General features: G+C 42.7%; 1 protein-coding gene and 1 long non-coding RNA gene across 2 annotated transcripts; both read left to right on the top strand.

The window, feature by feature from the left end:
• Nucleotides 1-8,365: 8,365 nt before the first annotated feature.
• Nucleotides 8,366-8,959, top strand: LOC117559787. Its single transcript, XR_004571044.1, has 3 exons — nt 8,366-8,392; nt 8,613-8,676; nt 8,937-8,959. It is a non-coding gene; the product is annotated as an uncharacterized LOC117559787 (long non-coding RNA).
• A 6,591-nt stretch (nt 8,960-15,550) lies between these two features.
• LOC117559786 (olfactory receptor 11A1-like) lies at nt 15,551-16,588 on the top strand. Its single transcript, XM_034236449.1, has one exon. The coding sequence runs from the start codon at nt 15,655-15,657 to the stop codon at nt 16,579-16,581; it is 927 nt and encodes a 308-aa protein (XP_034092340.1). The 5' UTR covers nt 15,551-15,654; the 3' UTR covers nt 16,582-16,588.
• The last annotated feature ends 2,162 nt before the right edge of the window (nt 16,589-18,750 follow it).

The following is an 18,750-nucleotide window of genomic DNA, read 5'->3' as shown; positions in this document are numbered from 1 at the left end:
ACCGAGTCAAGCCGACTCCGGAGGTGGCGGTATGCACCTTCAAGCTGTTTGCAATCCGCCAAAAAACCGAGAGAAGAAGAAGAAGAAGAAGACGAAGCCGACTCCGAGCTGTCCGACTTCAGGCGAGCTTTTTGAGACCTCCCCCGGCTGCGATCGGCTACTCTCGTCTACATTCGAGGCGAGCCGCAACGCGTCTCAAACAAGCCTAGTGAAGTCAGAAGGCTTGTTTGAGACAAGCGAGACCTGCGCAGTTGCGATCAACGTCTTGCTAGTGCGTTGCATGATGGTTAGTAATTTTGTCCGACTTGTTCTGGAGGCTCGCCTACATGAGACGTTGAAATCTCGCGGGACAAAGACGCCCGCAGCCTTGAGAGCGAGTAGGCTTGTTTGAGACGCGTTGAGGCTCGAAAGTAGACGAGAATAGCCGATCGCAGCCGGGGGAGGTCTCAAAAAGCTCGCCTGAAGTGGGACAGCTCGGAGTCGGCTTCGTCTTCTTCTCTCGGTTTTTTGGTGGCATCAATCTTGATACAGGGTACTTATTATATGTTATAGTTTGGCAGGGCCGGTCTTTGGCATAGGCGACATAGGAGGTCGCCTAGGGTGCCAGATCTGGGGGGATAGTTCTGGGAGGGAAAACATTTTTTTTGACTGTTTGGTACATCCTAATTTTCAGCCTTGATGTAACTACATTCATAATTAAGTAAATGTAACACCCTTTTCACCCCGGTTACACTTTTAATATCATTATATATTATACGATTGGCGATGTAAGGGATGAAAATGGGGGATGTTGGCTTATCTGGCGCCCGCAGCTCACAGCCAAAGTGCGAGCGAGCAAGAGAGAGAGAGAGGGCGCTCATCGGTATCACAGATTGTTGTTGGATTGAGGCTGATAACTACAGCTCAGTGAGGTAAAGGACTCTTGAGTGTTTAGATATAGTTCACTTTAGTCTAAGTTGTCTCAGTGGGTCTCAAACGGTTTGGTCACAATTTATGTAAACAAATATTTCCAAGGCACACCTTTATAATTATTAGGATAAATAAAAACAGGTTTTAAATCATTCCAATGCATACTATAGGACAGTAAACCAAACATATCGTTTAAAACTGGAGATATTAAAAACAATGCATGAATAAATAAATGTTAACTAGGTAAAATAAGATATAAATGAACAAGAAAAATAAAATACGTTACATTTATTTATTATTGGCTATGGTAGGTTATTGGTTATGTTCACATACTTACAGTAAGTCTTAGGCTATTTGGTTATTCAAATGTAAACCAATCTTTTTCATATGGGTGTTTAAAGTTGTACCCCCTAGATCAGGGGTCTCCAACCTTTTTTAGGATGAGAGCTACTTTCAAAAAATAAAACAAGTCATGAGCTACTTTTACTCCTCTTTTTTTTGTTTTTTGCAGTGTATATATTTAGCACATTTTAACATTATTCTATGCGTACCTTTAACCTTTGTGTGCTGTTTGGGTCTGTGGGACCCGTTTTCAGTGTGTACTAAAAGAAAATGAATGCAATTTAATTATTTGAACCTGCTTTATTTGGGGTGGACCTCACATACTCTAGGGGGGTCCGGGGGTATGCACCCCCGGGAAGATTTTTTTTTTTTAAATTGTTGAAGTTAAATCCATCAATCTGGTGCACTTTGAGCACAAAGTGGATTTATGGATACAGCTCTCAACAATCAGATGAAAGGGAGCTGTATACTTTTCAATAATGCAAACATCTTTAGAATATGATCACAACCAATTTAAACTTGTGTATTCTTATGTTATGTTACCTAGTTAGCATTTTTTCTTTCTATTTATGCATATTTTACTAATCACTCCCCTTTTAAATACAATATAGTACACATTGGAATGATTTCTTACTTTATTTGTTACAACTATATTAAATAGATAAAGGTTCTCTCTCTCTCGCTCTCTCTCGCTCTCTCGCTCTCTCTCGCTCTCTCTCGCTCTCTCTCGCTCTCTCTCGCTCTCTCTCGCTCTCTCTCGCTCTCTCTCGCTCTCTCTCGCGCTCTCGCTCTCTCTCGCTCGCTCGCTCTCTCTCGCTCTCTCGCTCACAGAAGCTGTGTGTATTATTAAAAAATAATAATAAACATATTTGTAAAGTGGGGGGACACAAACAGGATTTCGAAAAGTTGGGGGGACTGTCCCCAGTGGAAATTACGACATGTGTGTGTGCGTCAAGTGCAATACATATGCAAGTTGCAACGACACACACACAGTAAAACTCTGCCCCTCATGTGTTTTACAGTATAGGCTGGCATGCTGTGATCAATGGGGCTGATGTGTTGTGTAGATTCTGCCAGAAGAAAAGGTTAAACTCCTTATGAAGCGGTGAGGTGCCGCTCCACATTGCTTTTCTTCCCGACTGCAACGCTGGTCCCGCAAATCAAGCAAGAACGTGATTGGTCGATATTCATTGTGGGGGGAGGAGGGGTGTTAGATAGATATAGAGTTGTAGTAAGTAGATAGAGTTCGCTATGATTGAGGTTTCGTTTATGCATAGGGTAGATTCTTTTAATTACATTTCCTTTATTTTTGGTGTATTTTTTACATTTTGGATTTGCTTGGCGAGCTACTTATTGAGGGCTTGCGAGCTACCGGTAGCTCGCGATCGACGTGTTGGAGACCCCTGCCCTAGATCTATTCTAGTCTCTAGTAATTCTGCTCAAAGTGCACCAGATTGAAGCATTTTACTTTAAAATGTTAAAACATATCTTTCCGGGGGGGCATACCCCCGGACTCCCCTAGAGCAGGGGTCGGCAACAGGCGGACCGCGGTCCGGATCCGGACCCAGACGCCGACATATACGGACACAGACCTATAATCAATACAGGGGATTTCAATTTTGACGGGGTGATTCTATTTTAACCGCTGCCGACAGGGGGCGAAAGAGAAGAGTGAGCGATACAGGGAGAGAAACACAGAAGAAGAGATGAGAAAGCGGCAGAGAGAAGCGGAGAGGAAAGTGAGTGAAGAGAATAATTAGCGATACAGGGAGAGAAGCGGAGAGGAGAGTGAACAGGCGTGTTAGCGGCAGACAGGGAGAGACAAATAATTACACATGGTGCTCTCCAAGAAGGGGAAAGTGGACAGTGAGAACAGAGCTTTTAACCCTGAGTGGACGGACTCATTCATGTTCATCCTGCCCACTGGGAGCACATGAACCAGTGTGTCTCATTTGTTCAGAGACCGTGGCGCTCATTAAAAGTGCCAAATCGCCATTATGAGACAAAACACAAAGTGTTTGACCAAACATTCCCTCTCAAGTCAGAACTGAGGTCACAAAAAATAAGCAGTCTCAGAGCCCAATATGATCAGTCCACCAGGATCAAAACTAAATATCGTTCCAGGGCAGGCTAACCGAGGCTAACCAATGAGCACCTGCATGTGTGTATGAGAATGGCCCTGACACCATTTCAGCCCAGATTTAAACTCCTGGTAGGACAAGCTCCAGCTCAATTCTCGCACTGAATTTAAAACAAGTGAGTGAGGGACTGCAATATAAGAGGGAAAGAAAGAGAAACTTTAAAACTGTTCAATTGTTATGATGTGTAAAGACTGATATTGTTCTATAATCGTCTGAAACTGTTAAGTCATGATTTGAAACGGTTAACAAAGAAAAAGGGAAACTCAAGCTGCTGCTACACTTTATTTTATTTATCTAAAATTAAGCACTTTAAAGATGCACATATTTTAAAAAGCTATTTTATTTATTTTCTCCTATTTTATTTTTAAATGCATTGTTTTAAATGCATGTTGATAAAGCTACAGGCTACTTCAATATATATCACACTAATTCATAAAGCAACTTAGACATTTTGATGTTCCGGACCTTTGCATGTGGAGATTTTCTCTAACTGGACCTCGTTGAATTTTAGTTGAATACCCCTGCCTTAGAGGATGCGACGTCCAGCCCCCAAATAAAACATGTTCATACAATAATGAATACATTTTAAACCTTCTTTATGTATATAACCAACCAATGTCAATAAGTTTCAGTTGTTGTAGTGTATTGATCTTTTGTAGAGATTTTTCATTTATTCTTTATATATTCTATATGGGGGGGGGGGCACCAAATCATAATCTCGCCTAGGGCACCAAAATGTCTAGGACCGGCCCTGCAGTTTGGATTCCTAAAGCTTTTAGTCTACTAACCCATCATTCAAGGGTGGTTTTCACTATAAGTAATGGGTTCTTTTTGGACGGAAAATATAATTGACATTTTTTTACTATGTTCAATCTGAATTTACTTTAAAATTAAAAAAAAAATCTATATTGATTCTGACTTTTCTACATCCAACTCACAAGTTTATCATTGCTTTGAGAAAAAAGATTATTAATGTACCCCTTTTAGAAGTGAAGTTATAGTCATTTATTCTGGGAATGTCATTTTCGAGCCTGAGACCTGAAAAAACAGGCTGGGGGCTAAACTGGTTAATAACCTTGCAATGTGTGTTATTTAGGGCCCCCTCGATTACAAATTGTCAATGAATCTGCAGAATATCTTCTTGAATGTTCCTGAGCTTTTGGTAAACATAGAGAAAATATGTATTTGTGGCCCTTAAAGAGACCGGAAGGTGTTCCAAAGACATGAAGAACACGAGGCAAAGTTTTCTATATGCCTCTTGTATGGTAGTTTAATTCAAATAAGAGCTTCGTCAGAAAGGAAAAGCTCTGAGCTTTAAAAGGGTCCACTTTCTGTTTGGTAGAGATGATCACCGTGGGAGCAGTTTTTTATTTAAGTTAGTCTGTAACACTGCACAGCATTTCCAAGTGTCATCTTCTCAAACATCCCTAAAACTTAAAGTTGACCTTCCCACGATAAAATGTGTGTGAGTTAATGACGAGAAACCGACCAAATGAGTTGATACATCATCAAAATGAGTAATAAAGAGCCTTAACTTTTACACTCTAAGGTCAAAGAGGTCAAGATGTGGTGACATTGTTATCAGAAATGACCTAAAGTGATGTAACTGTGTGTGTGTGTCTGAGTGTGTGTGTTTGCACCTAAGTAAGATGATGCATTGTTTTCAGAAGACAGCAGTGTCCACAGAAGCTGATGTAATGAGGGTCTTTAGGGGCCCCCAAAATCATTAATCAGCAAAATATTTTCTGTCTTACACATAAACGTTTGGCAAATACAAAAAAGTCTAGTTTTAGTTGCGTCTCTAGACTGGAAAGTGTTGATGTGTATCTACTAGGGTATGTGTGCGTGTGTGTGTGTGTGTGTGTGTGTGTGTGTGTGTGTGTGTGTGTGTGTGTGTGTGTGTGTGTGTGTGTGTGTGTGTGTGTGTGTGTGTGTGTGTGTGTGTGTGTTTGCCTCTCAGTAATATGATGCAATGTGTTCAGATCACAGCCGTGTCCACAGAAGCTCCCCCCCCTCTCCGGACTACAGCCAGTGTACAGCTAATTATGACCCAGTGGTCACAGTGAGTCTCGGGGGGGGGGGGGCTCTGTTGTCACAAACACAACACACACTCACCTGAGCTGCTGAGTAGCTCAGGTGATTATCTCAGTAATTGGTCCGAGGTGGTCAACAGCTCGGTTTCTCCTTAGTCCTCTGAGGAGAGAAACTTTGGCCTGTTAGTAAACACATTAACAACAACTTTATAAGATCATTTAATATAATAAATGGTTATATAATATACAGAGTAATACAAAATAATACGATTAACACGTTATAATAATTAACATAAATAATAATAAAGTGAGACTCAATTATGTTTTTTGTAATCCACTCAAACATCCAAAATCCATATCAAGGATTACGTTTTACTGTCTTTGTCACACACACACACACACACACACACACACACACACACACACACACACACACACACACACACACACACACACACACACCACACACACACACACACACACACACACACACACACCACACACACACACACACACACACACACACACACACACACACACACACACACACACACACACACACACACACACACACACACACACACACACACACACACACACACACATCACTTCAGGGGACATTACATTGACTTACTGTTAGGATCTGTCTGTGTTGGTGTTTTCTTGTCTTTTTCTATCTTTGGGTTTCCTGTTTTATTTTGTAAATTGTTCACCCCCGTTTCCTGCCCGTTTGCTTTCTGTCTGTTTCCCTCCCTGATTACCCGATTGTGTTCACCTGGTGCCTCTGTGTTTTCTCCTCCCTCCTCACCTGTCTCGTGTTTATGTGATTAGTCCTGGGTGTATTTAAGTTCTGGGTTTTCTGTCTCTCTTTGTCGGGTTGTCTTGTGTTGTGAGTAAACTGCGGTGAGTGTTCTGTTCTGTCTCTGCAAATTGTAGCCTTGAAATAAAGGAATTATTTTGTCACTTAAATCTGCATTTTGGGTCCTGCTTCCTGCACACCGTAACACTTACATGCATTTCCTGGAGACTTATCCTAACCTTAACCATAACCAACACATGCCTAACCCTACACCTAACCAAGTCTTCATCCTAAAATTAATGATTCCCCTCATGGGGACCTCCAATTTGTCCCCATAAGGGAGGCGAGTCCCCACACGTGACTATGTAAACAGATGTAGGTCCCCACAAGTATAGTAATGCTAGGCCACATACACACACACACACACACACACACACACACACACACACACACACACACACACACACACACAGCTTGCTTATGGTTGTCCATCGAATCCGATGATGACGTCCACTTCTATCGGTGAGTTCTTTGGTGGCTGAATAGCCCTATCCTGGACCCACAGATCCTATTGCAGGTAGGACAAGTGTATGTGGTGGTAGTAGCAACTGTAGGCGTGTTCCTCCTGAATCTCGTCTCCTGGCTGTCCTTTCCTCCTCCGGCATTTGGGTCCCATCCCAGCACAGCTGGCGCCAGGTATTACGGTCAGCAGCAGCGTCCTCCAGGGCCTCAGGTCTGATTTTACATTTCTTTAACACAGTCTTCAGCTGGTCTTTATAGCGTTTCTTATGCCCTCCAGCAGAGCGTCGACCATGGGCGTCGCCTGGGGTAGGCATCCGGGGCTTTAGCCCCGGATGCGGAGATTCTGAAGATGGACATTAGACATTTCTTTAATAAAAAAGACGGCCATTCTCAAGTGGTGGCTCACACAACAACCCCAGAGCCACCACCTGAGCCAGGTGAACAAGGTATGTACCTGTCAGTAAACTTACAAGTTATGCGAACATGTAAGCAAAGCATAAATTATAGCTACGTTGACGTTACTTTGAATCGCGCGGGTAAGCTAAACCGTTAGCAAGTAGCTATAGCTAGCCAGATATATTAAATAAACACTTTGTCATACAATCTAAATGTTGTATTTTTTAGCGTTACTTGGTGATTTCAAAGAAAGCTCTCTGGGAAATGTTGACTTACTGTCTGTGTTCGACATGAAGCTAGAAGCTACCTTACAGTAGTACACAGTTGATCCTGATTCCTGTCAGTTAAAGTGTTTCATAGTTAGCTTAGCTAAGCATCAACCTAGCACTGAAATATATATGGATGTTATGTGACAGTATTTCTGAGAAAAAGTCAGCTGAAATGGTGGCATAGTTGCCACTGCTTTACGTGTCGACAGCATGTTTGAACGTATTTGCAGCAGTAAATGTGGCTGTCTGGCCACTGACGTTGCCATAACAACACCTGAATTTAAATGTGCAACCTCTTTTTGTGACAGTATTACAGTATTACATTTTGTGACAGTGTGGTGACACTCATTTGAATGAAGACAAATGTGTGTATCTTGAAATTCATTTATTTGACAGAGCTGGAAACTGATACATACTTGTTTGTGTTTACCTACACAGTCATCACAGATGAGCCAAACAGAGTAGAGGATGAAGAAAGGAGAACAGGAGAAAGGGACACACAAGAAGGAGATACAAAAGACAAGAACGACAATTGAGACAACAATGAACAGGAACACCAGAACAGACAAGAGTCAATGAGTAACATGACTGATTTAGGGACTGCAGATACAGGGCCAAGGCAAGTGAGACACCACTGCTTTCCATCCAGCATGTTTGGCCAGCAAAAGAGATCATTTCAACCGCAAACAGCAAGAGATGAGGGATTATTATTTCCTCCTTCCATCCCTTTTTTCTGTTTAATCTGATTACTAACAACTTCTAATAATTTGACATAGTTTATGATTTAATTGGAAAATGAAGTGTTTTTAAATAATAAACCCGTTTCTGATTCTGATTCTTTGATTTCTTTTTGACATATGGGTGTTGAGAGATGTATCCATATCTCTTAATGTTGCTCTCAAAGTGCACAAGATTGATGCTTTTAACTTCAGTATTTAAAAAAAATCTTAATCAGTTAGCTTCAGGCCCCACTGAGGAGAAGTAAGTGGAACGAGTGGTGTCATAAATGTTGTATTTTATATGTTAATAGATTGTTTAATGTTACACTTCACACAAGCCAAACCTATTTGCAGTTAATATCTATATTTTGCCGTGTGTGACTGTAGTTTATATAATGTGCAGCGCTTCAAACAGTGTTTGGGAGCTTTCTAAAGTTTAGCTATATGCTAACCTAACATGTGCGTGTTTTCTTCCACTGAAGGTGTGAAGTTAGAAAGCTGATGAAGCCATTTCCTGCTTTAATTATTATATTCTGTTTTGCACAGGTATGTGGGTATTCTTTTTGTATTTTGTAACTGTAAATTGTATTGTTATGTAAGTGTAAATTAATGGTTATATTTGTGTATATTGGTTTACAAGGAAAAACTGGTTTGCCACCATGGATAGATGTATATCTGTTAATTGTATTATTTAGAACTCTGTATACTTTCCTGAGTTAGCTTCAGGCCCCACTGAGGAGAAGTGTGAAGTTAGAAAGCTGATGAAGCCATTTCCTGCTTTAATTATTATATTCTGTTTTGCACAGAGAATAAATCCTGGTTGGCAAGAAATAAGTCGTTCTCATTTACACAACATAACACAACGCAGAGATCACATGTGGCGTCAAACCAGACCGGTTACAGTGGTTAATAAAAAAAGTCTTCCTGGGGGACCCCAGAGGAGGTGAGTTCCCCCCAAAATAGCACTTTATCTCTGCTTATGTAACTCCGGTGTAGTGTCCCCTCGGCAACAGATCACTCAGAGCTGGTGATTACTTTCCTGCATTTCAATGGACAGCATATAAAAAGGACACGTGAGCTGCATTGCTTAAGAGATCCTCTCATGCTATCTCTTTTACAAAATAAGTGTCCAGTCAACAACAAAACATCAGTGATCGTATAGTGGTAGTATATTTTTCGCAAGCAATGTGAAACATTAAACTTATACAAACTGGTGTACAAAACTCACATACCTGCGTTGATCTCCTGGAGTGTCTCTACTCTTTCTTCTCCACATCTCTTGTCCACCATCAGAGATTGCAAACATTTCAGAAACAGCTAGAGGTAGGGGACAAACAACTTGTTCGCTGGGCATGTCAAAAACCTCCCTGCTTTGATCAAGACTTTAGGGAGCCTTTCAGCCCCTCTAGCAAAGGGACTGGAAAGCAAGCTTTGAAAATGCAGTACCATCTACATGCTGTCATGTTCCAGACACTGCTCTCAACCACTCAGGGCCTGCACAAATACCTGCAGAAAGAAACAATTGACTTGGTGCAGGCAGTAGATTACAAAACAGCAGTTGAGAACACACTGAAAAGTTACCGAAGTAACGAGAAAGCACATGAGGTCTATGACAAGACCAAGGCCCTGTGTAATGATCTTGATATTCCCGAAACTGTGACACAGAGGAAGAAGCGAAGAAACATGGAAGACTTTGTAGTCAAGGCATCATGTGGAGCAATGTGAAACATTAAACATAAATAAACTGGTGTACAAAACTCACATACCTGCATTTCAATGGAGAGCATAAAAGGACTCGTGAGCTGGGTTCTGGTGCTCAGATTAGCTATTGATGATCACGTTGATAAATCATATAAAACAAATAGCCAATCACACAAAAAACATGTTGCTGTGACTGTGAGCATTAAACAATTAACATTAAACGAAACAAACACAACAGTACGTTATTGTCCTTATAAAATAAAAACATACATTTTGTCCACCGAGATAATACAGGCACCTTACCCTCAAGAGATCCTCACGTGCTATGAGAATCTCCCACAATCCATTGCCGTAACAAAGCTAATGCAGGCGCACGTTTGTGACACCAGATGGCGCAATTGTGTATGTGCGTGTGGGGAATCTTGCAGTAGAACATTTGACTGTAGCGCCGCCCCTGGGGGCTAAGCCCCGAATGTTTCCAGGTCCAGGCGACGCCCCTGGCGTCGACCATGGTGTAGCTGGCCATATAGCACTCTGCGAGGCAGGCGGTTTGAGGGCATCCTTACTACATGGCCCAGCCATCGTAGCTGGTGCTGAGTAATTGTGGCCTCAATACTCCTGCAGTTGGTCTTCGAGAGTACTTCAGAGTGGGGCACACGATCACGCAAGGTAATTCCCAGGATGCGCTGAAGGCAGCGTATGTGGAACTGCTCTAGGGCACTGATGTGGCGGCTGTAAGTTACCCAGGCTTCGCAGCTGTAAAGGAGGGTAGTGATGCAGATGGCTTGGTAGACACATACCTTCGTGCGGAGATGGAGGTTCTTGTTTTGAAAGACCCTACGCCGGAGTCTCCCAAAGGCAGCTGATGCCTGCTTTATCCTGTTTTGGACCTCATTGTCAATGGTGTTGTCTTCAGAGAGAATGCTCCCCAGGTATCTGAAGGATGGTACAACAGACAGCAGTGAATGTAGGTGGTGTAGATGGGATGTTGGCACTCCACTGGCAAACTACTTCCGTCTTGATGGTGTTGACGGTCAGTCCCATCCTGCTGTACGCTCTCACCGCAGCAGTAAGAACAGACTGGAGGTCTTGTGGACTGTGAGATACAAGAGCACAGTCGTCTGCATACTGCAGCTCAATGACTCTCTTTGCAGTTTGGTGGTTGCCTGGAGCCTCCTTATGTTGAAGAGGTTGCCATCTAGACGAAAGTCCACTGCCACACCGCTACTGTCCTCAATCTCCTTGTGGAGAAGCTGGGTGACACATAGCAGGAAGATGTTAAAAAGTACTGGTGCTAATACACACCCCTGCCTCACCCCTGTATGTACAGGGAAGGGGGAAGACTCTTGTCCTCCTACAGTATAGTCACCCGAGCAGTCATTCCGTCATGAAATTGGCGGAGGATGTTGACAAACTTTTTGGGGCAGCCAAACCTGATAAGGACTTCCCATAAAAGTTTTCTCTGGACAGTGTCGAAGGCTTTGGAGAGATCGACAAAGGCCATGAACAGGTCCTGATGCTGTTCTCTGCACTTTTCCTGCAGCTGTCGAGCTGTGAAAATCATGTCCACCGTGCTCCTGCTCTTCCTAAATCCACATTGTGATTCAGGCAGTATTGACTCGGTGGTGTTTTTAAATCAGCCTCTGGAGCATAACCTTTGCCAGGACCTTACCGGCGACAGCAAGGAGCGAGATATCCCTGCTGTTGCCACAGACAGCCTTGTCACCCTTGTTCTTGTAAATGGTGACAACATTGGCGTCTCTCCATTGTTGTGGGACGTTCTCATCAGCCCAGACCTCGGTGATGTACTTGTGTAATGCTCTTGTACAGAGGTAGCCTCCTTGTTTCAATAGCTCAGCAGGGATGTTGTCATTACCAGGGGACTTGTTGTTTTTAAGGGAATTGATAGCTGATAGGACCTCCAGGAAGGTTGGGGGCTGGTCTAGATTGTGCATAGGAGGAAGTGTAGGCAGGTCGTCAAGGACGGTGGGGTCTGCATCAGAGTCCTGATTTAGCAGGGTACCCAAATGTTCAGCCCATCTCAGCAGAATGCTATGCTAGTCCTTCAGGACTGTCAGGCCATCTGCTGTTTTCAGGGAAGTGATACAGCGGCTTATTGGGCCGTAGATCTTCTTGACAGCATTGTAAAAGTTGTGCATGTCATTTTTTTCGGCAAAAGACTGGATTTCGTGTGCCTTTTTAGTCCACCACTCATTCTGCATGACCCGAGTAGCCCTTTGTACTTCCCGACGAATTCTATGCCATTGCTGCCTGGTGCTACTGGACGAGGGGCTCTTTAACATTGCCCGATGTGCTCTGTGCATGTCCTTCAGCAAGTCATGGATGGTTTCCGAGTTTTCATCAAACCAGTCTTGGTGGTTCTTGCTCTTATAGCCGATTGTTTGGGCTGCTAACTCATAGAGAGCCGAGCTGATAGAGTTCCACTTCTGGTCCATGGTGTTCTCAGATGAGCTCAAGGACAACTCCATCCCCCCTAGTTTCTCAGCCAGGGAGCAACGGAATTCATTCCTTGCATCAGGGTTTTCCAGGCGGGTGCAATCTAGTCGCCTCCTTCTGGGTGCACTTGCATGTGGACCTTGGCCATGATCAGACGGTGATCTGTCCAGCATTCTGCACCTCTCATGGCACGGGTGATGTGAACGTCTCTGATGTCACTTCGTCTCACAATGACAGTCTATCAGGTGCCAGTGTTTGGAACGAGGCTGCATCCACGAAGTCTTGTATTTAGCCTTCTGCTGGAAGATAGTGTTGGTTATGGTCAGATTATGCTCAGAGCAGAGAGTGATTAATCTCATCCATTTGCATTAACCTGGCCAACTCCATGCCTGCCAAGCACTCCACTCCATATGCTGCTGTTTTGTCCCACTCTGGCGTTAAAATCACCAAGCAAGAAAATCTTGTCATTCTTGGGGATCCGGCGAAGAGCCTCGTCCAGTGACTGGTAGAAAGAGTCCTTGGCCTCACTCTCGGATGGCAGGGTCGGTGCATATGCACTGAGAAGTGTGGCGAAGCGGTTCTTAACCAGGGGGATACGGAGGGACATTAGTCTCTCACTAATGCCAACAGGTGTTTCAGCGAGTCTTGGTAGTAGAGTGTTTTTGATGGCTAGTCCTACACCATGCAGATGTTGTCCTCCTGACGGGTAACCTTTCCAGAAGAACGTGTAGCCCATCCCTTCCTCTGTTAGAGAGCCTCCATCCAAGATTCTGGTCTCACTCAGAGCAGCAATGTCGATGTTGTAGCGACTCAGCTCAGCAGCAACCAATGCTGTTCTCCTATGAGGTCTGTCAGAGCTGCCATACGAGTCCAGGAGAGTCCTTACATTCCATGTTGCCAGTCTTAAGTTGCATGATTTCCGTGATTTCCGTCCGTAATTTTTATTTGTATTTCGACCGCGGTAATGGAATGGCCCGATAGGTGGGGTATCCTATCCAGGCGGGGTTGAGTGGGCAATTTTTAGGCCACCTTTTCTAGGCCCTTCCCCAATTGGGGTGAGCAGTGTGGCCCCTAAATAGGGCTGCTCAACGCACAGGGGTCTGCCGAAAACAGCTTCCACTCAGTCCGAGCTGTTAGCGACCTATACCCTGTGCTGCTGCCGTGCAGGCTTCTTAGCTAAGAGCTTCCAGTTCATTCGTACCTGCTCCCGTTGCCAGAACCCCATCGCCACCAGACTTCAACACGCTGTAAGGTCCAGGTACTTCACCATGGTCAGAGTTGGATACCTGCGCAAGGAAGTTTTTAAGTGCCATAGGGGGTGCGCACTTCCCAGTAGCACTATCTTCACCACGATGAGATAAACCCGGTGGCGTGGGTGACCCAAGACGACCAGTCCCCCATCCTGGCTGCAGGAGGCTGCCGGGTCCTTGTTTTTTTAAGGCCCGCCTATAGCGCACCGCCAGCGCATTGTTTTTCTGTCAGGGTGTGCTCCCTTAGCCTTTGCCTAAATAGGCTTACCCACAAGGCAGCGGGGCTATTTACCCATAGTTGGGGCAGGGGTTGACGGGCGTCAGGGCATATCCACACGACGGTGGGCCTATACGCCGCGTCTCTGGGGCCCGCTGCTGCTCCGAGATCCCCTCCAGTTTAGCCTAGGTCCGCAAGGACCCAGTTACCACGTGTGGCCACGGGGAGGCACTGCAGGAGTCTTGGTGGTGGAGAGGCTGTGTACCAGCAGGAGGAGACTTACACACTCGGCTCCTCTTTTCACCTAGCTAGCTAGCTGGCGGCGGCAGCTGTAAGCAGAGAGTAGCAAGCAGAAAGCGGCATGCAACATGCACTATCTACAAACATCTCTATTCTACTACGCTACTGCACTAGACGCGTCACACACACACACACACACACACACACACACACACACACACACACACACACACACACACACACACACACACACACACACACACACACACACACACACACACACACACACACACACACACACACACACACACACACACACACCACTTTAGGTAAACAAACTCCTCAAAAGTTAGCATTACATAACTCTTCATGAACATGTTTACACATGACATGTCAGAAAACTTGTAATGTCAAAGATAACTGTGTTAATGTCCATTATGAAGTGGGGGGGGGGGGGGTTCATGGTGATATCTGCTAGTTTATTTGTTACTCTATTCTCCTGTAGGGTGTACACAATGTATGAGTTTTACAATCCACCTCTCTCCTCCTCAGAAGTCTCCACTTCAGTGTCCCTTACCGTGCATCCTTCCTCTGCATATTGTGAGGCTTCTTACACACACAGACTGCCTATCATTTAAAAGCTTAAAATATAATGTACCTGGCACATCCTCATGATGCTGATGGCAAACACTCTACCGATGCAATAGGGAACGTTCTGAATGCCTCATAACAGCCTTCATAAAGATCTAATTTGCATCAGAATCAGAAGTCCTTTATTTGTCCCGCATCGTGGAAATGTTCATGAACAGCAGATCGTGCAGGTAAGGTCAAGAAAATAATAAAAGAATGGCTAAGTATGCACACGTTATTAATAACACAATAAGTCAAAAACAATATAACAGACATGTACGCCATGTTAATAAAAGTGGCAGTAGGGGGGTATATTGCACAAAGTATTGTATATTTTTAATTGGAGGATAAAATACACACAAATACATTTAAAAAGCACACACAGTGAAATGTGGTCTCATCCTAGTATAGCTATTGAGTGGGCCCTCTCCCAGCAGTAGCAGTCCACACTCCATTTTTAGGTCTGTTCGGGACTTGAACCGACAACCCTACGGCAGTTATTGCACATCAGAAGTAGCTCTGTGTACAAATGTGCAAAATAATCTGAGGGTTGTCTGAAGATAAAAAAAGTGAAAATCTCGTCTAATATCCAAGATGTACAGAAATATTTAGCTGCATAAGTTTTGACCTGTATGAAGACAGAACATGTGTCGACATTTGGGTCTCCAGAACATTTGCTCAGAAAAACTAACGTGAAAAGTAACAAATAAAATAATAAAAATCTTGATCTCTAACTGCTTTTAGCATTTTATTCTTCCATACCTGCATTTGTTTTGCAGCCAGCAAAACCCCCCACCCCCCCCCTCCCCCCTCCCTGTTGGTGTCCACATGCCTCTAGAGTTTCATTCAGTTGTTTACAAGTCGGTCAGTCGTGAGATCTGTCGACGGGGAAGAATCTGATAAAGAAGAATCCACAAAGCGGAGCTGCTCACTTTCTGAGGTGCAGGTTACTTTACATGTAACATTTCAAACAGGTTGTATCTTAATTCACGTTGTTAACATAATCTGCCTTGTTTTATACAACTATTAATGGCTGGTGAATATAATGTGACATATATAACTCTTGATGGGCATGTGGAAGTGCAGAGATATAGATATCTGTACTTTGTGATCATGTTTACAGTTTACTTTTTTATCGTCTGCAGTAATTCCACTATTGTGTGCATCATTGTTATTCACAAAAGCCTCCATGAGCCTATGTACATATTCATTGCAGCATTGTTGATTAACTCTGTTCTTTACAGCACTAACATCTACCCAAAGCTTCTGACTGACTTTTTATCAGAGAAACAGATCATATCTTATCAAGCTTGTCTCTTTCAAACTGTGATTTATATCACTCTGTCCTATTCAGAGTTTTTACTGCTGGCAGCCATGGCCTATGACAGATATGTGTCTATATGTAGACCTCTGCAACATGCAACCATCATGAGAAAAAGAACTGTCATTGTCTGTCTGGTTTTGTCTTGGCTTCTGCCGACTTGTGTGAGTGCAGTGGGAATTGTTCTTTTTTCTAATAGCAAACTCTGCAGTTTTACTGTTAGGGAGATTTTTTGTAACAATTCAATTTACAATCTTCAGTGTGTGAGCTCGAGCGCTCTCTCTGTATATGGAGCGTTCGTGTTGATAAATATGTCCCTTCTGCCTCTTATCTTCATACTTTTTACATACACCAGGATACTTATAATATCATATACAAATGGTAGAGAATACAGGAGAAAAGCTGCACAGACCTGTTTACCCCACCTGTTGGTTTTAATCAGCTTTTCCTGTTTTTTTGCTTTTGATGGCATCATAGTTCGTCTTGGATTTCATATTCCTGTAACTACACGTTTGATATTAACTTTGCAAGTCATTTCTTATAACCCCCTTTTCAACCCACTCATATACGGACTAAAAATGAAAAAGATATTTCACTATCTCAAGATGTTGAAGTGTCGTATTCAATTCAAATAATGCTACTTGTTTTCATTCCTGGTTTACTGTGAAGAGTAATGAGTTCAGATTTCATCTTCGAGGTTAATATAACATTAAGATTGTTTTCATCATGAACTCGACATCACTGACTATCAATCATACTCTTAATTGATATATTCTTTTGCTTACTGTATATACTATGTTTTAGTTAAATCACTTTTTTTAAGGCTGATTTGGTCTTTAGCTATAAATAGTAATGGGATTTCATTAGTTGCTCTTCTACAGTTATGGCTAAAAGGATAAAGATTCATAAATATATATATATATGTATAGCCTATATTATTATATCATGTATATGCCTTTGGAGTGTTTGTTTTGTGGTTTCAAAGCTGTGATTGCACGTGTTGATCAACATGAGCACCTGGAGCTGCTTTACTCTAAATCAAATATTATTTTTTGAAGAACATGATTAAGTGTAGATGGCATTTATGCGTTGTGTAAAAAACATATAGTTCACGTGGTGTGGGTAGTTATGATATTATGCGTGGGAACATATCTGTCATTTTGCAGCTTTAAGGGTGCCTTTCCTGCAGGGCTTTACTCATTTATCTTCTCTGTCGTAGTTTCTTTGATGATGTTCATAATGGAAAAATAAAGTGATAATAAACATTTTAAATCTTGAAAACTTGAATTCTTTGATTTGATCACACAAAAGAATGCAAAAAAATAGATGATGAAATATGAGAGATCAAGAATCTGCAACGTATACAGTTGGTTTCCCCTGCATCAAGGAACAAAACAAACACACTTAAGAAACTATAATTTAGCCAAATAAAAAACACATTTTTGAGAGGGCAGACATAATGAGCAGTTTCACCAGGAGATCAGGGATTAACAAAGAGCAGGGGCCTCATGTATAAAGCCTTGCGTAGGATTCACGTGGGAAGGTTGCTTACGTAGGACAAAGCAATTAAATACGCACCGATTTATAAAACACTGCGTATCAGCGTAGGACGTGCAGAACAGCTAAAAAAGACATCTCACACCGTGTCAGCTTTGGGTTCTTTTGGGGAGGTCGAGATAAATCATATTGTTTGGTGGATGCAGTTTGAACCAGAGAAGCAGCATGGAGGTCGGATCGTCACCAAAATAAATAAATAAGTGGTCCGAAAAAATCTAATGACAAAATAAATACACAGCCTTCCTCAGGCAGTGTGTTTGTACCGGGGACAGGAGACCCCCCCTCCCCCCCTTGATGAGAGACTCTAAGAAATGATCGGGGAATCCCCCCGGAGTGGAGTCATGACGACTGGATCTGAATTATTCTTTTGTTTTCCAGCTGTTCCTGTCCGCAGCAACTCTATATCCATAATCCACCATTTAAAGGAAATAAAACTAATGTGTTGTGTTATATTAGCTGTACAATTTAGTACCACATGGTGTTCTTAGTTTCCATACCTCCTGTGTTTTAAGAGCGACTTTTCAAGTATTGGCAAACGGCATAAAACATGATTAAACATGATAGTATATAAAACCATGATCTACAACCTATAGAAATGCAAAACGGCTCAGTTTAGACGTAATTCTGTCCTCCTGCTTACCGCATGATTTATGAGAAAACATTTCATAACATTAACACAACATATTCCAGGTGGTTTTAAATAACATATCTGTATTTATTTATTTCTCCAAGTTATGTTTTTGTGTGCACTGAGGATTCGCAAACAGGCGTTTGTTTAATCCTTTTAAGATTGGCTTTAATCAATGTTTGAAAATGAATTCTTCATATGATAAATGAGAGGTAACATTTTATTTATGGTATTATTTCCACATATTTCTCTCCATTCTTCCTTCTGCCAACGGTGTCGCAGTTTCTCGTCTCTCCCGTTTTTGTGCTTAGTGCGTAAGCATGGGTCAGAGTTTGCGTGGAGGACCGCACGTTTTCCCGTCAAGTTAGTTTTTTACAGTGGTGTAGTGGGGATTTTTTTACTGGGGGGACGCTATTTTAATTAGGTCATCCCAAACAATGCCACACAAGTGCGCATGCGCGCAGTGCACTCACAAAACGGGCAGACAGGTCCACAGAAACTACCGGTATGCTTAGTCCTACTTTAGTTACTGTACTGCAAAAAGCAGACGGCGCTGCGCTCAACACACACGCAGACTCAAAACCATGGACACACTGGTACGTTACATAAACAATTTATA

The sequence above is a fragment of the Gymnodraco acuticeps genome, unplaced genomic scaffold, assembly GCF_902827175.1.
Source record: "Gymnodraco acuticeps unplaced genomic scaffold, fGymAcu1.1, whole genome shotgun sequence".
NCBI lineage: Eukaryota > Metazoa > Chordata > Actinopteri > Perciformes > Bathydraconidae > Gymnodraco > Gymnodraco acuticeps.
The sequence above is the reverse complement of the archived record's forward strand: the minus strand, read 5'-3'. Positions and strand labels throughout refer to the sequence as shown.

Coding starts and splice junctions, on each gene's coding strand:
- LOC117559786 (XM_034236449.1), top strand. CDS start 15,655: ATGGCTGGTGAATATAATGTGACATATATAACTCTTGATGGGCATGTG.